General features: G+C 38.5%; 1 protein-coding gene across 1 annotated transcript; it reads left to right on the top strand.

Moving 5' to 3' along the window:
- The first annotated feature begins 58 nt into the window (after positions 1–58).
- Positions 59–21,488, top strand: ccdc22 (coiled-coil domain containing 22). The gene is made up of 16 exons (XM_057857906.1): positions 59–445; positions 2,142–2,319; positions 2,398–2,530; positions 2,840–2,946; positions 3,086–3,167; positions 3,290–3,459; positions 9,816–10,031; positions 10,106–10,267; positions 12,846–12,965; positions 13,041–13,157; positions 13,241–13,342; positions 17,588–17,695; positions 17,754–17,849; positions 17,930–17,989; positions 18,068–18,142; positions 20,744–21,488. The coding sequence occupies exons 1-16, from the start codon at positions 396–398 to the stop codon at positions 20,885–20,887; spliced, it is 1,920 nt and encodes a 639-aa protein (XP_057713889.1). The 5' UTR covers positions 59–395; the 3' UTR covers positions 20,888–21,488.
- Positions 21,489–23,099: the final 1,611 nt, after the last annotated feature.

Below are 23,099 nucleotides of genomic sequence, written 5' to 3'. Positions count from 1 at the left end.
GGGAAATGTAGTTATATTTCCCTTCACTTGCATGAGCATTCGGGCGAGAACACTTCATCTCCCAGAAATCACAGCGTTTTTTTCCCATTATTGTATTACTTTTTCCTCAAAAGAAGGCATACACTTGTTAAAATATTGTCGGACGAAACTGTTTATTTTCGTATTTGGCAGTTAAGTTTTGCGTTTATAGTACGCCTAGCTTGAATCGAAGAATAGAATGAACTCGTTAAGATACGAGCTACTGCATGAGTAGCCACATGCTAGCTGACTGAAGCTTGTTCCTCTGCCTTTTGGCCATCATGGTGAAGCCACACTTTACTCATTGACTGGCTGCACAAAAAGCTGCAAGCTTAGATGCACTTCTTGAATTCTGAGCGTTGAATCGAACACTCGAGATGGAGGAAGTTGACAAAATCTTGATACACGCCCTAAAACAAGTTGGCACGTAAGTATTTGCTGTCCTGAGGGTGCGATAGTTCATAGATTGACAGATATTTTTTTCATTCACAGGAGATGTACAGTATATTGTCCCATTAGTCTTCGTAAAGAGGCGAAAGGCAAACAGACATGTAGTTGTTGAAATAATATAGAATTTAGGGTCTACTGTAATGTTAAGAAAGACTATTAAGTAAGGCAGTACTTTCCCGCAGTTTTGAACACTGCGTCTTATAGTTTTGGATTTTTACTTGGTATAAATATCCCATAACACAATTCGTACACCTGTGGCATACAGTCCAGTGCGGTTTATATGTACGAACAAATGCTGTTTTCATGTAAAATGTGTTCGGTGCGGCTTATAGACCTAATAATTACAGTATTTTATTCTGGATAAATGATAATCAGATGGGGAGAAAGGTACATGGAGACCAAAGGGCACTATAAGATGTGGGGCTGCAGCTATCGATTATTTTAGTAGTCGAATTATCTATCAACTAGTTAGTTCAAATAATTGAGTAATTGAATTAGGAACATTTATTGCGCTGCAGAATAAATTTTAGGAGATGCAAAACAAAAGCTTGCTAAGATTGTACTTCAAAACAGCATTAAATGTGAATACAAAACAAAATTCCAAGTGTTTCTTTAAACTATGCAGATTTGCACTTTCATTTAAAAAGATCTTAGCCTCAAACGGTATAAAAAAAAAATCACAAATGCTGATTTAAGTACAACAAAAGAACAATTGGCTAACTTGCATTGCAAAAGTCAGCTACCTTAAATGCTATAAAATGCAAACTTTTTTTCTATTTACAATGCTCTTAACAAATCGTTCGAACACATACTCCCCCAAAAAACGGCTAAATGTACATATAAACTAAATTACGAATGCATGAAAAAACGTTAATTAAAAAAACTTACCTCATGTTGGTCTTAACAGGGAGCGGCTGATTTCAGCCATGCTAAATAAGTTATGTCATTTTCACTGTTGCCACTAGAGGGCAGTGTATCCATCCAAATGCATAAAACTAAACTCAAACACTTTCAAAACAAACCATTACAACGCCACTCTAATTAAATGAATACTCGAAGCAGCAAAATTTGATTCAAAGCTATTTTCTAATCAAATTACTCGAGTTAATCGATTAATTGTTGCACCACTAACAAGATACATATTAATACAGGAATAAGTTCTGATACTTGTAGTGGGCAGCATTGAGGCATTTCTTTTACTTTGCTAATCAGACTTTAACCGTTTATAGGCCAAGGGACTATTTTTGTTCATTAAAAAAAAAAAAAAAACTCATAAAGACCTGGCGTCCACATAATTGGACGTCATATTTTGGGTTCAAAATATGATGCCCTCATTTGTGGATGCCAGGTCAAAGTTGTATTATTTTGTGTTATTAATTATCATTCGAATGATTTTTTTAATGAATAAATAAAACATGATTTCAAAAAATGAATTAAAAAAAAAATAAATAAGGAACTACATTGTGGTTATGGCCCCCAATAACACCCAAAAGTTGGTTTAAAAATAATAATTTTGTGGTATTTAACTAATTGCCTTCCATTGACAACAATGCTCATCTTTCACTCCACTGTCTATGTACTTAATGGCTATCATATGATCGAACACATGAGTGTAAGCTGTCAGCTTCGAGTTAAAATAATACATTCCAATATATTTGTTCTGCTTCTTGTAGAGAGCTGAGTGAGGAAGTTGCTAGCATCAGAGACTTCACCAGTGAGCTAATAGTGGAGGCAGTGGTGAGATGTATCCGGGTAATCGACCCTGGCTTGGGCAATGTGCTGCCAACCACCCTCCCGCCTGCTATGTCGGCTCGTTTCAGAGTGGGCATGAGTCTGGCACAAGCATGTCAGGTAAAAATGCCTGTGAAACAGTTGCTGAATAACAAACACTCACTTGAGCTAAGCATGAAATATTAAACTTGTTTGCAGGACATTGGTTACAAAGGTGAGATAGGTTATCAAACCTTCTTGTACAGCAGTGAGACCGAGATCCGCTCCCTGCTAATGTTCCTTGTGGAGAAACTGCCTCGAGAAAGTGCTGAGGCTTCCGATCAGCCGACAGGTACAGAATCACTAGCGTCAAATATCTTAAACGTAAGAGCTCATGACGTCAAAATCCAATATTTTTCTACTATTTCATGCGTGAATGAAGTCATAATTAGTCTGTGATGTTGTTTATATTATTCATCAACTGCTGAGTGATGTATATTGCAAAACATTGGTAAATTTTCAACGTAATTTATGTTTATTAAGTTCATAGTAAACTCCCCTTATATCAAATAATACACCAACAGCCATGAGGCGACTTGACCAATTTTTTAGCTTGAGCAATTTTACCCGTTTTAAAATCAATTTTGTTTTCCTCCTACAGGAAAATCAACCATTCTTCAGAGGGCTATTGCTGCTGCTATTAAATCCCAGCTGGCCGACCCTTGGCTCCCTCCAAACTGCAGGCTGCCACTGCATGGTGAAACCCAAGTAAACTCTTAAAAATTGCACCTTATTGTCAGGATTGCGCTTAAAATATGTCAGGGCAGCGAATATGCATTCTTGCTAGTCCTTGTCAGAGAGTGTGATTATTAAAAAACATGTAATGACAATGCTTTTCTGTCCATAGAACTTAGCATTGCACAGCTTCCACGTGCAGCCGCTCAGTTTACCTCACTGTATTAAAGATCCAGGGAAGAAATCACTAAAAGGTAAGTAAATTGTCACGAATGATTGATGATTAATCACTACATAATCCTAGTTAGATGGTTTGGTTTTTTTTGTTGACCTGTACTATCTTATTGAAGTGTGTGGCTGTGTGCAATGATTTCAGAGGTAAATGACTACCAGCGAGATTTTCTTCCTCCTGTGACGGCTCAGCTCCCCCATAACACCTGTGTGGTGGCGTCATTACTGGAGCAGCACACAGCTGAGCTCAGTGCGAAGCAGGAATGGGAGAATGAGTGGAACAGTCAAGGACTCCTGTCTCGTCTAAGTCCACAGGTAAGTCATTTGTTAGCCTTGCTACATAAATATGTCAGAATATAAACCTATAAAAAAAGAATAGACCATTTTATCATACTATACAGTGGGGCAAATAAGTATTTAGTCAACCACCAATTGTGCAAGTTCTCCTACTTGAAAAGATTAGAGAGGCCTGTAATTGTCAACATGGGTAAACCTCAACCATGAGAGACAGAATGTGGAAAAAAAACAGAAAATCAAATTTATTGATTTTTAAAGAATTTATTTCCAAATTAGAGAGGAAAACAAGTGTTTGGTCACCTACAAACAAGCAAGATTTCTAGCTGTCAAAGAGGTCTAACTTCTAACGAGGTCTAATGAGCTCCACTTGTTACCTGTATTAATAGCACCTGTTTTAACTCATTATCGGTATAAAAGACACCTCTCCACAACCTCAGTCAGTCACACATCAAACTCCACTATGGCCAAGACCAAGGAGCTGTCGAAGGACACCAGAGACAAAATTGTAGACCTGCACCAGGCTGGGAATACTGAATCTGCAATAGGTAAAACGCTTGGTGTTAAGAAATCAACTGTGGGAGCAATTATTAGAAAATGGAAGACATACATGACCACTGATAATCTCCCTCGATCTGGGGCTCCATGCAAGATCTCACCCCTCGGCGTCAAAATGATAACAAGAACGTTGACCAAAAATCCCAGAACCACACGGGGGGACCTAGCGAATGACCTACAGAGAGCTGGGACCACGGTAACAAAAGCTACTATCAGTAACACAATGCGCCGCCAGGGACTTAAATCCTGCACTGCCAGACGTGTCCCCCTGCTGAAGCCAGTACACGTCCAGGCTTGTCTGTGGTTCGCTAGAGAGCATTTGGATGATCCAGAAGAGGACTGGGAGAATGTGTTATGATCAGATGAAACCAAAATAGAACTTTTTGGAAGAAACACAGGTTCTCGTGTTTGGAAGAGAAAGAATACTGAATTGCATCCGAAGAACACCATACCCACTGTGAAGCATGGGGGTGGATAAATTATCCTTTGGGGCTGTTTTTCTGCAAAGGGACCAGGACGACCGATCTGTCTAAAAGAAAGAATGAATGTGGCCATGCATCCAGAGATTTTGAGTAAAAGTCTCCTTCCATCAGCAAGGGCAGTGAAGATGAGACGTGGCTGGGTCTTTCAGCATGACAATGATCCCAAACACACAGCCAGGGCAACAAAGGAGTGGCTTCGTAAAAAGCATTTCAAGGTCCTGGAGTGGCCTAGCCAGTCTCCAGATCTCAACCCCATAGAAAATCTGTGGAGGAAGTTGAAAGTCCGTGTTGCCCAACGACAGCCCCAAAACATCACTGCTCTAGAGGAGATCTGCATGGAGGAATAGGCCAAAATACCAGCAACAGTTTGTGAAAAGCTTGTGAAGAGTTACAGAAAACGTTTGGCCTCCGTTATTGCCAACAAAGGGTACATAACAAAGTATTGAGATGAACTTTTGGTATTAACCAAATACTTTTTTCCACCATGATTTGGAAATAAATTCTTTAAAAATCAAACAATGTGATTTTCTGTTTTTTTTTTTCCACATTCTGTCTTTCATGGTTGAGGTTTACCCATGTTGACAATTACAGGCCTCTTTAATATTTCCAAGTGGGAGAACTTACACAATTAGTAGTTGACTTAATACTTATTTGCCCCACTGTAACTCTCTCTCCGGAGACTGAATTAGTGCTGCATTGATTAATCGATTAACTCGAGTATTTTGATTACAAAAAAGCTTTGAATAAAATTTTGCTGTTTCAAGGATTCGTTTAATAAAAGTTTGTTTTTAGTTTTATTGATTTGGGTGGAAACACTGTCCTCTAGTGGCAACAGTGAATATGACATAACTTGTCTAACATGGCTGAATCCAACTGCTCCCTGTTAGGTTGTAACTTTTTGTTTTTGCTAATATATTTGTACGTGTTTGTAATTTAGTATGAAGTGTATTTAGAATTTTTTTTGTAGGAATAGGTGAACAATTTGTTCAGAACATTGTAAAATATTTATAAGCATTTTAGAACATATAAGATAGCTGACTTTTGTTATGCAATTTAGCCAATTGTTCTTTTGTTGTACCTCGTTTATTTACTTATTTTTAACACCTTTTGAGGCTAAGATTGGGGATTTTATTTTATTTTTTAAATGCATTTCTTGCTCTAGTGAAATTAAAGTACAATTCTGCTTAGCTTTAAGAAACACTCAGGTATTTTATTTTGTATTCGCATTTAATGCTCTTTTGAAAGTGCGATCTTAGCAAGCAAAAAAAAAAAATGTTATTGCAGCTATAAACACTTGTTTTTTATGTTTTACATCTCCTAAAATTTATTCTGCCTAGCAGTAAATGTTCGTAACCCGATTACTCAGTTATTCGAACTAACTGATCAATAGATTAATCAATTACCTAAATAATTGATGGTCTACTGTGAATCACACCGTCGTCAAACTTGGTGGGCGGTTTTATATTTTTTTCAAGTAATTGGTCAAGAAATTACCTCAAAATTGTTGAAAGTAGGATATTACAGTATATGAATCAGACTGAATTTTTTTTCCCGCCACTGGGCCTCACCATCGCCATTGGAACCAACTGGTCCCCACTTATTGAAAGAAACAGTTACGTTTTTGTATGAATGATTGATAAAGAAAGAAATTGCCTCTAATTGATATAAATTACTCAAAATATGATGCCTTGGCAAGGGAAGGAAAGTGAGTGAATTTCAGGGGTTGACAATATAAATGGCCCAGTGGCCCGACCGTACTTTTGAAACCGTCAAGGCCACCAGAATGCTCCAACCACTGGCCCGGTGGGGCCGGTAAAAATAATGGGTCGATTAAAAATAAAAATCTGATTTTAGTTCCGTGTTTCGATGACGTTACGCTATCCCGATCAAAAACAACCTTACAGTCTATGCAGCTGGCCGTTGCTCTCCGTGGGGCGTAAACGCACCTCGTTCATTCGCTCGCTCCCGAGTGAACGCACGCAACCTGATTACTTCTGCTAATTGATTGTCAGTATCTCAGTACCCACCTAACGTTATACTACAAGACATGTTTCTGAAAACCCCAGCACCGGGGGAAAAAGACCACTCAAGAGAAAGAAAGTCACCTAAGGAGTTGAGGGAAAGCGAAATCCAATATAAAAAGAAAAGGGAGCAAAAGTGGCGAGACCGCTGGAATTGGCTCGGCTACGATGAGACAGGAAACGAGGTTTACTATGAGGTGTGCAGATCAATGCCCACATATGCAGACAAGTAAGTGAGAGAAAAGTTAACGAGTATGAAACGTAAGGTATGAACATAACGTGATAATTCATCTGCGTGACTATGGAGAAAATGATATTGTCATAGCAACGGTCTAGCTTAAAACCCGGTACCCATAATTGCCTTTGTCATCTCTTTGACTTGCTTTGAATTGTTGCCAAGACAACTGAGTCGGGGGAAACTTCCAGAGGGTGGTAAGGGGAAGACGGGAAAGCTTAGCCCAGGCACGGAGCACTCCTGGGGGCCGGCCTCCCCCTGAAGCTCCCAAGAAAAAAATGTTGGCTATCGTGGAGTGATTATGGATGTGATTATTGGAATAGGATGATTTGCTCTAGGTTCATGTTTAGCACCATTTTGCTGCACTTTTCATTAAATCTACCTAAAAAAAAATAAATTATTCAAGCAAAATGTTTTTTTTTCGTGATTATTGAGATCAAGAACTGACGCGTTGACCTGGACCAGTGGTTTTGATAGTGGGGCCAGTAAACTTTAAAATTTATATTTTAATTAATTTCCCTTATTGTCTACCCCTGAATTTGTACTAAAAATTTTTGCGATATATTCTATGTTCATGTAGAGTTCGTGTGTACGAATTGACCGTCGCCCTCTAGTAATTCTAAACCTTTCATGCACAAATTATGATTTTTTTTCATAAATGTTTGTATTACAGTACTTAGATTTAGGTCAGGGGTCTCAAACCTGCAGCCCACGGAACAATATTTTGCGGTCCCCCCCATTTGACATCCAGTTGTAGTATTTGTGTTGCCCAGACAGATTTTGCTATGGGCAATAAAAAAGGATATATAAATAATTTTAAATGAATGAATAATTAATTGAAGGAATTAAAAAAAAATCAATTATTAAATGGTAATAAATAAAAAATAATTTAAAAGATGCTAATTGAAAAATGTATAAAAAATATAAATGATTATGAACAAAATAATATTAATTACCGGTAACAAAAAAATAAACGTTAAAAAAAAAAATATTGAAACAAATTGTAATAAATAAAAAAAAAAAGAAAAAAGAAAAGTATGGTGGCCAATGTGTATTTTATTCTGGGAATTTTAGTGAATTTTTTTTTTTTTTTTTAATCTTTCCGACTAAACATAGCTTAACTCTTTGGCTGCTATTGACAACAATAGACTTCCAATCTTTTTTAACTGGGAGGGGTTGGACGTGATCATTCGCGCAGTTGAAATGGACTGGACGTTTATTGCCATCGATACAGTGCCTTGCAAAAGTATTCGGCCGCCTTGAATCTTGCAACCTTTCGCCACATTTCAGGCTTCAAACATAAAGATATGAAATTTTATTTTTTTGTCAAGAATCAACAACAAGTGGGACACAATCGTGAAGTGGAACAACATTTATTGGATAATTTAAACTTTTTTAACAAATAAAAAACTGAAAAGTGGGGCGTGCAATATTATTCGGCCCCTTTACTTTCAGTGCAGCAAACTCACTCCAGAAGTTCAGTGAGGATCTCTGAATGATCCAATGTTGTCCTAAATGACCGATGATGATAAATAGAATCCACCTGTGTGTAATCAAGTCTCCGTATAAATGCACCTGCTCTGTGATAGTCTCAGGGTTCTGTTTAAAGTGCAGAGAGCATTATGAAAACCAAGGAACACACCAGGCAGGTCCGAGATACTGTTGTGGAGAAGTTTAAAGCCGGATTTGGATACAAAAAGATTTCCCAAGCTTTAAACATCTCAAGGAGCACTGTGCAAGCCATCATATTGAAATGGAAGGAGCATCAGACCACTGCAAATCTACCAAGACCCGGCCGTCCTTCCAAACTTTCTTCTCAAACAAGGAGAAAACTGATCAGAGATGCAGCCAAGAGGCCCATGATCACTCTGGATGAACTGCAGAGATCTACAGCTGAGGTGGGAGAGTCTGTCCATAGGACAACAATCAGTCGTACACTGCACAAATCTGGCCTTTATGGAAGAGTGGCAAGAAGAAAGCCATTTCTCAAAGATATCCATAAAAAGTCTCGTTTAAAGTTTGCTACAAGCCACCTGGGAGACACACCAAACATGTGGAAGAAGGTGCTCTGGTCAGATGAAACCAAAATTGAACATTTTGGCTACAATGCAAAACGATATGTTTGGCGTAAAAGCGACACAGCTCATCACCCTGAACACACCATCCCCACTGTCAAACATGGTGGTGGCAGCATCATGGTTTGGGCCTGCTTTTCTTCAGCAGGGACAGGGAAGATGGTTAAAATTGACGGGAAGATGGATGCAGCCAAATACAGGAACATTCTGGAAGAAAACCTGTTGGTATCTGCACAAGACCTGAGACTGGGACGGAGATTTATCTTCCAGCAGGACAATGATCCAAAACATAAAGCCAAATCTACAATGGAATGGTTCAAAAATAAACGTATCCAGGTGTTAGAATGGCCAAGTCAAAGTCCAGACCTGAATCCAATCGAGAATCTGTGGAAAGAGCTGAAGACTGCTGTTCACAAACACTCTCCATCCAACCTCACTGAGCTCGAGCTGTTTTGCAAGGAAGAATGGGCAAGAATGTCAGTCTCTCGATGTGCAAAACTGATAGAAACATACCCCAAGCGACTTGCAGCTGTAATTGGAGCAAAAGGTGGCGCTACAAAGTATTGACTCAAGGGGGCCAAATAATATTGCACGCCCCACTTTTCAGTTTTTTATTTGTTAAAAAAGTTTAAATTATCCAATAAATTTTGTTCCATTTCACGATTGTGTCCAACTTGTTGTTGATTCTTGACAAAAAATACAAATTTTATATCTTTATGTTTGAAGCCTGAAATGTGGCGAAAGGTTGCAAGGTTCAAGGGGGCCGAAAACTTTTGCAAGGCACTGTAGGCCTTTTCAATATCGTTTTCTTACTCCCACATACACATACTATGTGACCTGGGCAAGCAGTGAATGAGTCAAGCTAATGAGAACTTTTGAATAGATGTCCACTGTAGTGACCGCTCTTCCTGAAAAGATTAAACTGGGTTGGGGTTAAACCTTTTTGAAGTAGCATTTGTTGTATGTGGTTCCTGTAAATGTTTAACAATTCTCTCTCCTCACACAGGACTACAAGGCCAGAAAACTGACTCGATTGCGTAAAAAAATTGAAGAACAATTTCGCTCTGTTGCCCTCCCCTCCGCGGAAAGTGCCTTTGGCGGTCATGGCTCCACCTCAGAATTGTCTGACGTACTGCAATCCTTCAGGGGGTCAGCTTCTTCTGACCATATACTGACAAAAGGCTCTCACTTCACCCATTCCCAGAAGTTTACGTTTACACAGGTCTGGCCACCTGAATAACAGTGGAATCAAAACGGTGAATGTTGTGAAATTATTCATTTTGTTCATTTGATCAGGAAACTGAAGCGACGCCATCTCCTGGGCAGCAGACAGATGGTGATGCACAGTTTAGTCAGCAGGCGGAGCTTACTGCATTGCAGCAACAGTTTCAGCAACTGTGCAGTGATGTGGACCAACTAACTTCAGAACTGAAGCACCTGAGTGTCACTCACGCTCAGGTAGGACTAACTCGTTCACTCTCGGTAACATACATTGAATTGATATTTATCTGTTAATCCCGTATTGACTTCATCCAACTCGTATTGACAGGAAATGCATGACTTGAAAAATGTCATTGTAACACAAATGACTTGAACAGTGCACTTCAAACAGAGGACCAGACTTAATGTTAATGGCTGCTGTGACATGATCACTTAATACAGGTGTTTACTTCAAGTTGCTACTGAGAAAGACTAGCATGTTAACCATTTCCGGTTTCAGTTTTTTTTTTCAGAGCATTTTCTGAACTGCACGCACGTACATACACACATTAAGCTATACTGCTCTAACTGTTATGCCAATGAAGCATGAACGATTTTATGATGGCAGTAATGACACAGAATAAAGAAAGTACATACAGAAAAATATCTGTGTTCATTAAACGGTCATATTATAGGCTACACTGTTGGATTGTAGACAAGTTTCCTGAATTATACATGGTGCCATCTTTGATCACTTCTGCTCTTACCTTCCGGTTTAGACAGAACAAAATGAAGTGTGGTTGAAGTAAGCAGTGTGTTGACAAAGTTAAAACTGCTAAATCAAACCAGAGGAACCCACGGAATGTATATATAGTTGGAAATGGAATGTTTTAGACAGCTTTCAGCTGTGGATCTACCTCGCCACACGCCTTTAATCGAAACCATCGGCAGACAATAAGTTAAGAATGTGCTAAGGATCTACATAAAAAATTGTATGTTTGTTCTTTTCACTTCGCCTATCATTCATGGACAAAATTATAACAACCTGGTGTGAGGTGTAGAATGATACGCCGGCCACTTGAGTGACCAAAATGAGGTGAAATATCAAATAATATTACAGTTGACGAATGCAGTAGGGCTGACATGGATATTGTTGTTACAAGGAAATACTACAAGGTATGTACATATAAACAAAATAGTATGTCATTCTTTTTTATTGCCGATATTGATCGCAATAAAACATTTGTACAACATGATTCCATTTCTTGTTATATTTAAAACGATTGGTGCATGTGCAAAACAGGTCAATAAATCACAATTTATTAAAGAATTATTAGCAAAATCTTAGCGAAGGTGGACAATAAGTCGAGCCTTTCGTCATTGAAGTAGAATGCACGTAGTCTCGATGACCATCGACGTACAATTAGTGTTGTGAGGCACATCAATTTGTCTTCCCTTGCCTAACGGCGTTTTCTACCTGTAAACAAAGGAACAAAAAACTTGCATATATCCGTTTACATAATTGTGCCATTCTACACGAACTGATTAGCAACAGTCCAGAGTTGTAGTAAATAATATTAAACGTCATCTGTTATGACCCTATGTAACATCATCATAATTCCAATTGTCATCGTAATAATATCAAAGACAAGTCGTTTCATGCACAAGATTTTAGCTTTAGTATTTTTTGAGCACCAGACGCATGAAAATGCAGGGATAGGGAGAACATGCCTTCCATAACACCAGCGGCAGCATGGCTACATAAACACCGTCTTTGTGGTGGCACGAGCTTGGTTCCACATCTGCCTTCATGAACATGTTGTCCTCCCTTGTCATGATGATGGCAGATGGATGCGGTATCCCCAAATTGTCTTTTATGAGGGATTTTGACGAGTAATATTGCTCCAGCTCCACTGTTGTTTTGGATGGAGAAAGTGTTATACGGAAGTCACCAGCAGAAATGCGGAAGCAAAGCAGAAGTACCTGGGAAACTTGTGTATACTTTACGTTGAATGCTTGGCTTACACATTGTAAATTGTACCAGCATAAAAACGATCAGAGAAGTCAAACACACACAGACACAGATGCAAAATAACACAACATACTAATTGATAGGTGCAACCAATGCCTAAAGCACTGCTCCCACAACCAATCATTGAGTTCGGCTGCTTCGACAACGTTAGAGCCATTGTCGGTGGTGATGACAAATTCACATCCCACAGACTGCATATGCTTCAGGGCCTGAACGAATATTTCACCCGTGTGGTTGTCCGAGAAATAGGCTGTATCCAGCACCCAGGTGCACAGCTCCGACTTGTTATCTATCAAATGGACCGTCAAACTGATGTAGGGCTCCATGGTTCGTTGTTCCACTTGAATCCAAAATACTTTCAGACAATTGACGTCGAGTTCTTTCTTGGCACCAACACCACATTATGAGCGTCGACTACAAGTGCCTGTGGCCTGGCTACCGGTAGCTGTTTCACTATTATCCGACTCCATCACGTTCACTTGTAGCGTTATCGTACCGGTTGTTAGCAATGTGCGTCTGTTTGTATGATTTTCTGATAGCCACGTGACTTACTTAAAGGGGAATGAGCATAACCAAACAACACATGTTCAAAGCGGGCTGAATATGTAGCCGAATGAAATGAACTTCATATGTTAGAAAAGCAACCGCCTAGCTCGCCTATGTCCAGGTACACTAAAATGTGATTTCGGTTCGGTTTTTGAAGTGCTCAAGTTCGGTTCATTTTCGGTACAAAAAATGCACCCCAAAAAAACCCTTAAAATGCTTTTATTTTCCTGTGCACTTATCCAACACCGGTCTGTGTAGGTACTTGATGAGTTCAAGCAACGGGAGCGGCAGAACAATGAGTGGGAGGAAAAGGTCAAGCTGAAGAAGAAAACCTTGGACCTGTTACCAGATGCTGAGAACAACATAGTGAAGCTTCAGGTAGGAGTGTTTAATACAGCTGGATTGCATTTCATGCAGATGGGCGTCCAAATGTATCTTTGCTTTCTCTTGCAGGCTCTAGTGGAGGCCAGTGCCAAGCGGGTGGTGAATCTTGCTTCTCAGTGGGAGAAACACCGCGCACCACTTATCGACGAACACCGAAGACTTAAAGAAATCTGCAGTAATCAGGACGTAAGCGTGCAAAGGAAAACCGTAATAATTACGTTTTGAAAGAGTTTTTGTGGATACTAGTATGGTCATCTGTATTTTCCCAGATGGAATCATCCAAAAAGCTGTCAGAAATCAAGATTCTACATGATAAAATCCGGGTGTCAACAGAGGAGGCTAAGAAGAAGGAGGAAATATACAAACAGCTGGTACTGAGTTAAAATATACATTACACGTTACATTAATACAGGTAGTCCTCGGTTTACAAACGAGTTCCGTTCCTGCCATGGGGATGTAACCTGGATTTCTGTGCAAGTTGGAATTACCCCTTTAAATACCTCAAAACACACTCTAAATAAGAAAGCAAACTATCCAAAAACATTGTACTGTCCTTGCCAAGACGTTGGAGCTAAGTCCTAGCTAGACGGCGAGCTAAGCTCAGAAATGACGATGTCAGACATCCGTGTGGTTTGCTGACTTTATTTAGCTGCTCGTGACATCAACACTTGCAGAATGAAATTGAATCGGTCTCATTTTCAATAACAGCAATTCAAATTTGTGTTTGCAAGTAGCTGCTGATACAGCAATGACAAACGATTAGCATGTTTCAGTTGGCATCTGCACATCGCCAAAAATAATCACATCAACTTGCCTCAAGTAGTTGACCACAATTGAAAATGCACAATAAACAGTAAAAAAGGGTTTGTATCCAGCCGTCTCCTTTGGATGCTTTACAAGCAACAAATGTGCGCGCAGGTTGTCACCTCTTCACTCGGCTTTTTCCTCATGTGTGTGGGGTGGGCGCATCTGTACATGCGCTTGCTTCCTGTTCTTTCTGTTCTACGCCAAAATAAAAGCATGCATCACAAAACAAAAGTTAACATTAAAAAAAAAACAACGAGACTCAGGCGTTGTAAAGTTGAAATTGCGTAAGTCGCGTCCGTCGTAACCAGGGGACAGAGGTGGGCAGTAACGCGTTACATGTACTCGGTTACATTTACTTGAGTAACTTTGGGAAAATGTACTTTAAGTAGTTTTACTAAGCTATACTTTTTACTTGTGTAGATTTGTGAAGAAAAAACACTAATCTTACTACGCTTCTTTTACTACACAAAAGTTGTCACAATATTGTTCTCTATTCTACATCTTAGATTTATTTTAGTTTTTTGCCAGCGATGCCAAGAGTAGGGGTAGCTCCACCGATTTCACCAATGAAACGTCGCAACAATATTCAGATGACTCTATTATTCCAATCAGACGCAAGCTTGCCGTTCAATCTTCATGCCAGTCTGTTCAATCATGTGGCGTCTTTAAAGCACCACAAAATTTGAAGTATTTGTAATAGAGCGCTGCCCTCAACATGACTCGAAAGCGCATATTTTAACGTCCCAGTTTTTATTTGGCATCAATTGATCACGGAAAACCAGAGATATCATCCTTTTAATTTCAAAATAGTAATTATTAGTGTTGCACCGATACCATTTTTTGGCCCCGATACCGATACCTGGCTGTGCAGTATCGGCCGATACCGATACCATACCGATACCAACCCGTTTATATATATATGTATAATTTTATTTTATTTTAAAAAAAAAATTTTCCCAAAGAGCTACATAATTGGATGTGAAATCATTGCTATCAAGGCTTTGTTAGGCTGTTGCTTACCTTTGCAAAATAGGAAAAAGACTAGTACAAAGTGAATAGTCTACTAAACCCTAGTAGACAATAGTTGAATAAACCTTTGGCTCTCAAAGGCCAAAATCGTGCTACATTTATGAAATTAATAAAACATGTATAATGCTAGCCCAACAGTAAGAAAGTAAAAATAAATTCATAATAATAAACTCAGAATGAACTGAATAAACCTTTTTAAACCTCTCAAAGGCCAAACAGTGCAACTTTCATGATATTATTGGCACATTCTGCTGCTGGTTAGATTGTGTCTTGTTGCTGGGCTGGTCATGGGGGCTTTCCTGACGTCGCACCTGAATCCAATCTCATCAGCGCAGCATTTAAGCACGGGTGATCTCAAAGGTATTTTGCCTTGCTGATCGCCATTTGACATCTCGCACTATAGTCTCGCTACATTTGCTTGTTACGCCCCTGCATTTGTTTTTTTTCTCTTAGTGTGTTGCTCTCGTTTGTAACCCTATACCCTGTGCAGGTATTTGAATGTTTTTATTTTGGCTTTTTGGCTCGCTGCCTATCGTCTTAGTTAACTTTCGAGTTTGTAGTATTGAGCTCCGTCGACCTGCTGTCACGGACTCCTTTTGTTATTTCTTCTATCCCGCGATCGCGTGTTATTTTTTGTTTGCAATCATTAAGCCCTTGTACATATCCCCTGCTTGTTGTCTGCTTCGAGTTCCCACCTTGTTTCCGCATTTGCGGACGCTAACAATTATAAGTAATAATAATTGACCACAGCATCCCGTCTCTCTATTAGCCTCCTTTTTTCCCTTATTTCTATTTCTGAAAGGTGGCAACCCTACTTTGGAAACAGTTTCCAAATTACTGCGGCATTTCTTTCAGTGAAACACAATAAAAGTAAAGTAGACGTACTGTAGTGAACTGACCAGAGATTGTTGCTCCGGTCCAGCGCCCTTCTTCTGGATACCACTCCTCCTCTTGCACGCTCAAACTCGTTGTGTTCCTTCACATTTCGTCTTCAAATGTTTTATCAGGTTCGAGGTATTGAAATTGGCCAATTTAACTCCACATCTCGAAACTTTCAGGCCGCAAATCTTGCATGCAGTCATTGATTTTAATCGACGGGATTTCTATTTTGAAATACTTCCCGACCGCCGCCATTACTCCTGGTTTGTGTTTCCTCCATATGAAAAATCTGCCTTGCGATTGGTTAGGAGTGGCTATTGGCCCGCTCTCATTGGTCTGGAGCAGGCCAATAGCGATAGCTGCTTGATGTTCACGTGTCATCACACAACACAGAGACAGAGTGTAGTGAGCGCCAGGAGGGAAAAAAAAAGGCTGCGGTCAAATGTTATAATATTGGACCGGTAAATGGCATCGGCGCCGTCTTTGTTGGTACTCGCCGATACTGATACCACCATTTCGGGCTGGATCGGCGCCCCCTACCGATACCAGTATCTGTATCGGTGCATCTTTAGTAATTATGAAGGAACTCTTCACTATTCAAATTCGGAACTATTTTCTCCTCCAGAGGGCAGTCATGCTCTTTGGACGAATAATGCTTCATTTATGTAATTTTTTTTTCTCTCGTCAGAATTCAATGATTTAAATTTTTGGGGGGTATTTCTTTGGCTTAATGTGATTATGTAATGGGTTTAGTGCTGCAACGATTAATCAATTAACTCGAGGATTCGATTAGAAAAAAAATATTCAAATTAAATTTTGTTGCTTGGAGTATTCGTTTAATTAAAGTGGCGTTGTAATGTTTTATTTTGAAAGTGTTTACATTTAGTTTATTGGTTAGGGTGGATACATTGTCCTCTGGTCTGTCTCATTTCACATGGCTGAATCCAATTGCTCCCTGTTAAGACCAACGTAAGTTTTTCTTTGGGTTAATGTTTTTTAATGCATTCGTAATTTAGTTTATATGTATATTTAGCCGTTTTTTTGTGGCAATATGGGTCTGAACCATTTGTTAAGAGCATTGGAATTAAAAAAAAAAAAAAAAAGTTAGCATTTTATAGCATTTAAGCAAGCGGACTTTGGCCATGTAAGTTAGCCAATTGTTCTTTTGTTGTACATAGATCCTTATTTATTTATTTTTAATACGGTTTGCGGCTCAGCTCAGGTATTTTAATTTTTCATGTTCCTTACTCGATTATTCGAACTAACTAGTTCATTGATTAATCGACTACTAAAATAATCGATAGCTGCAGCCCTAAATGGGTTATTGTACAGTACCATTATAGCAACAGTCCATATAGATAAATTTTGTGTTTAAAAAAATATATATAAATAAGCAGTTACTCACAATGTTACTCATTACTTTCACCAAATACTTTACTTGCACTTGAGTACATTTTTTGGACAACTACTTTTACTTGAAGAATATTATTTTGAACTTCGAGTAAAGTTTTTGGCTCCTCTACCCACTTCTGTCTGGGGACTACCTGTATGCTTGTCTTGTTTGTGTTGTATGCACAGTACTGTATATTTTTATTATATTATGTATATACAGGATATACTGTATGTATATATTTTCCCCAAGTGGAAGCTTCCATGATCTTACTAAATTTAATAATTTAAAAAAATATATATATACAGTACTTTGCGAAAGTTTTAGGCAGCTGCCTAAAACTTTTGCACAGTACTGTATGTGTCTGTGTTCTCCCAGTTGTCCCAGGCACTTAAAACATGTGGTAACAAGGAAGTGTCTCGAAAATGCCCTAAAATTAATAGGAAGCGACCCATGAGAGAGAGCAAAGATTTCTCCAGAAATTACAAATTCATGTTAATTTGAATTACAGGTAACAGAGTTAGAAAGTCTACCCCAGGATGTGTCTCGGGCAGCATACACACAAAGAATTTTGGAGATTGTTAGCAACATCAAGAGACAGAAGGAAGAAATCACTAAGGTAAGAAGGCATTCTACATGCCGTGTGAACATTTAACCACGTTTTTTTTCTATAACAGATTTTGTCTGACACTAAAGAACTACAAAAAGAGATTAACAGCCTCACAGGAAAACTGGACAGGACATTTGCAGTGACAGATGAGCTTGTCTTTAAGGTCCTTTAAATACATTTAATTGATGACACAGAGTAAACTGTTTTGACTAACTAAGGTTTAATTTTTGTCATTACTGCCAGGATGCGAAAAAAGATGAGTCCGTCCGCAAGTCCTACAAGTATCTGGCAGCTCTACATGAAGTAAAATTTAAATTTCTTCTGCCCTTACTTTTTCTCCTCATCTTTGGAATTTTCTTACAATTGTCTCTTCTTGTGCAGAATTGCAATCAGTTGATCCAAACCATTGAAGATACTGGTACAATCCTGAGAGAAATACGAGATCTAGAGGAGCAGGTAGGTTGGTAGGGATTAGCTAACTCGCGGCCAGAGGTGGGTAGAGAAGCCAAAAAATTTATGGAAGTAAGAGTTGAGTTACTTCAAAAATAATATTACTCAAGTAAATGTAGTCATCCAGAAATGTACTCAAGTACAAGTAAAATCGTATCCAGTGAAAAGAATACTCAAGTAATGAGTAACATTGTGAGTAACTGGTTATTTTTTTATTTGTGTTTTTTTTTAAACAATGGTATTTTTTTTCTCTCAGCACAAATTTATCTATATGAACTGTTGTTATAATGATACTGTACAGTAACCCATTACATAACCACATAAAGCCGAAGAAATTTAAAAAAATAATAATAATAATGATTGTATTCCGGCGAGAGAGAGAGAAAGAAGGCAGAAATAAAGCATTATTCGTCCCAAGAGCACGCGTGCCCTCTAGTGGAGAAAATGGTTCCTAGTTTAAATAGTGAATGGTTCCGTTATAGATACTATTATGAAGTTAAAAGGATCATATCTCCGGTTTTCTGTGGTCGATCGGTGCCGAATAAAAACTGGGAGAGAGGTTTAAATCCACGCTTTCAAGTCATGTTTAGGCAGTACTCTACGTCAAATACTTCATTTTTTACTGTGTTTTAAAGACGCCACGTGATTGAACAGGCAGGCGTGATCATAGAACGGCAAGCTTGCGTCTGATTGGTGTAATGGAGTCATGTGATTATTGTTGCGACGTCTCATTGGTGAAATTACCGTATTGGCCTGAATATAAGACGGCCCTGATTATAAGACGACCCCTTCTTTTTCAAGACTCAAGTTTGAAAAAAGACTTTTTGAACATCAAATTAATTTTTATACAGAAAATATATACAGTACAGTGGTACCTCTACATACGATCACTTCGACACACGATCTTTTCGACATCCGACGTAAAATTTGAGCCGCCATTTGTTTCTACATCCGACGAGTTGCTCGAAATACGACGACATGACAGCAGTGCAAACGAACGCAAGGTGGATTTTCTTGTGTGAGAAATCAACACAGTTTTCAAAAAAAGTTGATACAGTTGGAGAAACAAGGAAAAAAGTGATGCTTACCTTTGAAATGAAGATGCAAGTTATAGAAAAATATGAGCTTGGGGTGCGTGTCCCTGAACTGGCTCAACAATACAGCTCCATGGTCCTCTTCCGACCACCGTTCGCCACTATTTATAAGTTAAGGTGACAATTATTATTGTGGTAACATTGCCAAGGAAATCGCCAGCTTCGTCACGTTTTTGTCATTTATTTAAGAACTTATCCAACACAAAACGCCCATTGTCTTAAGCAGTTGACTGCTCTCAAGAAAACGAAAGTGTTATCTCTACCGCACCGACCTATCTCACTGAGACGTCATCTTCGCGGTGCGTTCAGGGACAGTAAAAAGTGTCCGCCATATTAGAATCCGATTCGTTACATTATTTACAGGAATAATTATTAATTATTTTTCTTCTTATTATATTATTCTGAATTATTTATTTATAACTTATTTGTTTTTCTATGTTTAATTGGCATTTTTAACAGTGCCAGCAGTATTTATTAAGAATTTAGTGTATGTTTTTAGGCTTTGGAACGAATTAATGGAATTATAATGTATTCCTATGGGAAAATCCTGCTCGACATACGACCATTTCGACTTACAAACAAGGTCCTGGAACGAATTAAATTCGTATGTAGAGGTACCACTGTACATCCGAAACAAATGATTATAACAATATATTTGAGAGAAAAAGCATGTTGTTTTGCCTCATTCAAATCTTAATATCTGAACATTTAAATATGTAAACTAAAGTACAATCAACATTCGTAAATGAATGGCCTCTGGTCTTTGAAATGTAAATAAACCAATCTATTGTGATAAAACAACAAAATTGCAATAACTGCATTAACCATCAAAGTGAAGTATAACTAACTGTAGTCTTGAAACAAATCTGAATAAGGAAAAACATTGCAATAAAATAATGCGAACTGGTTAAACTTGAGAGTAGCTGAGATCTTGTCATGACAGAGCCTCGCTTCAAGGATATCTGGCGCCATCTAGCGTCGTGAATGGGTATAACGTCTAGACCGCGAATATAAGACAACCCCTTCTTTTTCAGTCTTATGTCAATGCAAAAAACACCGTCTTATATTCGGGCCAATACGGTAGTAGCGCTACTAATTGCATCGCTGTTGGCAAAAAAAGAAAAAAAAATTTTTTTATGTAGAATAAAGAGGAAAAATGTCACGACTTGTGTAGGCGAAAGTAGCACAAATCTACTCAAGTAAAAGTAAAAACTATGGCTTAGTAAAACTACTCTTAGAAGTACATTTCTCTCAAAAAGTTACTCAAGTACAGTGGGGAGAACAAGTATTTGATACACTCACAATGGGAAAACCCATTGACAGTGTATCAAATACTTGTTTGAGTATTAAGTATTTGATACACTGCCAATGGGTTTTCCCATTGTGAGTGTATCAAATACTTGTTCTCCCCACTGTAAATGTAACGGAGTACATGTAATGCGTTACTACCCACCTCTGCTCATGGCTAGCTCGTGACTCGCTCGCTAAATATTCTTATTGAATTTGTTTACAGATTGACACAGAAAATAGCAACAAAACAGTGGCTAATCTGGAGAGGATTCTAGAAGATTACAAGGCCATCAGACAAGAGAATGCGGCACTAGCCGCCAAATTAAAGCGGGCTGACTCCGAACTTCCTACTGATGCTCAAGTTTAAAAAAACAACTTGCTCGATACATGACTGAAATTGGTCTTAGACCGAAGAATTTGCTGTTCATGAATACCGCCCCCTGTGCCATTGGAAGCTGCTTTTCTTTAAAAAGCAGGAATAATATTTGTACCTCGGTAGCATTGTTTTAGGAAGCCTGATGCCTGATTTTTGATGTTAAACATTTCCGTGGCTTTTCATGCTTTCAGTTTTTAAACACGTGGACAAAATTCTCTTCTGTAAATGAAAGAAAAAAACTCATTGGTCGCTGAAGTAACTTCAGACTGACAAAATAGAAATTATAAGTATAAATGTACAGAAAATAATCGAAGCACAAATTTAGTCCACCTGTTAAAATTCTGTCATTCCTTACCCTAATCATTATCAACAGCAAATGGTGCTGCCAAACCTTGCCTTCTTTGTTTAAGGGCCATTCTCATTGCTTGAAAAAAGTTGGGGGTATAATACAACATGGTAGATGATCTTTTCTTTAATACAACCAGCCTTGCCATTTTGTCACTGAGCTATGTTTGAACTGAATGTTGAGTGAATGATATTTGAATGTGTCATGCGAATCTGTGATTAAATATTATGAAGGGTTTGAAACCTTCAAATTACAAAATGATTACTGTCTTTAAATACATCCTGCTACAAACAGTTTAGTCAAAGTGACATAACACCTTTGTATTATCAGGCATGAAAATCTCTCACCTTTCGGCGAAATTCGCCGTTTTGAAGTCAAAAAGGGCGACCTACGTGAATTGCGTAGATCCGAGGAGAAATTCTTTTTTGGGGGGGGGGGGTGTCGGGAGGTTTTATTTAATTATTATTATTATTATCATCATGTGATTAACTTAGTACGTAAACTGATCGGTTCTTTAAAAAAGTGACACGGACAGTCAGCAAATCCTTCAAGATGATTCGCTGACGAGAACCAATCATCGGCCCAAGCTGCGTGCCATTATTCCAAACGCGCGCACTCCTTACGTGAAACGAGGAGTGCTCGGCGAGCCTTTGGTTGCATTGCAAAGCTGCGAAAACAAAAAGCAGGCCTTATCCACACCGGGGCAGACCAGAGCGCAGCATACACACTTGCCTGTATTTGCCAGCAGATTGAATTTGGTGAGTAATGGTTTCAATCGTTTTCACATTTTGCGATATAAAAAAGTTACTGCCATTCGTTGCAGCTTGCGTTGAACACTGCCAGAGCTAGCCAAATCTCCCATGGAAAAAAAAAAGCTCCCGTTAAATTGGCGTCAAGCTTGTGTATTTAGCGGTAATATAAACGAAGAAACACACTGTTGAGTCAAATTAAGCGGCATGCTCTCGGATTGAGGGGTTGCCTCGCATCGCATCGCTCCCGTCGTCCGCCTTAGACGCGTTATTTTCGGCTGGGACTTGAGCTGACGGCCGGTGTCGGCACAACACCGGCCCGACGAGTGGTGGGAATGACTCTTGCTTCTTAAAGCTTTTCAGAAATGAAGGGATCCCTCGTTTTTCGCGGTTAATGGGGACCAGAACCCGCCGCAATAAGTGAAAACCGCGAAGTAGCGCCCCCCCCCCTTCATTTTTTTGTGTGTGTTCAATGTATTTATTCAGATTTTACATTGAAAAAAAATACATATATATGACATGTTTTTTCACTTTTTTCACCAAAGTATCATTTATAAATGGTTTTCAAGCACTTCAAAATGTAAGAATTATGATAAGTTTTAAACATGTTACTGCCCCACCGAATTATTTTTAAACAAGAATAAAGTAGTAAGAAAATGCTTGGCTTTATTAAATGCTTCATACTGAGTCTACTCAAACCCTCTCAGGCTTTGTTAAACAGTGATTGACACATGTGCAAAGTTTTTCTTTTTATATATATTTTTTTGTTTGAAGCAACTTATTTGATTGAATAATAAAAACACAAATGTCCTAGCCAAAATGTGGCCCTAACGCAAAACATTACTTCAATGGAAAAATTTGTTTCAATCAAGAAAAATAGTTTTCAAATGCTTTTTTTGTCTCAAATTTATTTTGCAATCAAAAACAATTTTTTTTATTGAAGTGACTTTTTTGGGATTAAAAGTATAACTGTATTTTAATTGAAGCAACTTTGTTTTTGATAGAAGTAACTTTGTTTTTTGATTGAATAATAAAAACACAAATCTACCTCCATCGTTATTGAGAGAGAAAGAAATTAAGAAAGCTTTAAAACTATAAGCCACCGGGG

Source organism: Corythoichthys intestinalis, chromosome 2, assembly GCF_030265065.1.
Source record: "Corythoichthys intestinalis isolate RoL2023-P3 chromosome 2, ASM3026506v1, whole genome shotgun sequence".
Lineage (NCBI taxonomy): Eukaryota > Metazoa > Chordata > Actinopteri > Syngnathiformes > Syngnathidae > Corythoichthys > Corythoichthys intestinalis.
The sequence above is the reverse complement of the archived record's forward strand: the minus strand, read 5'-3'. Positions and strand labels throughout refer to the sequence as shown.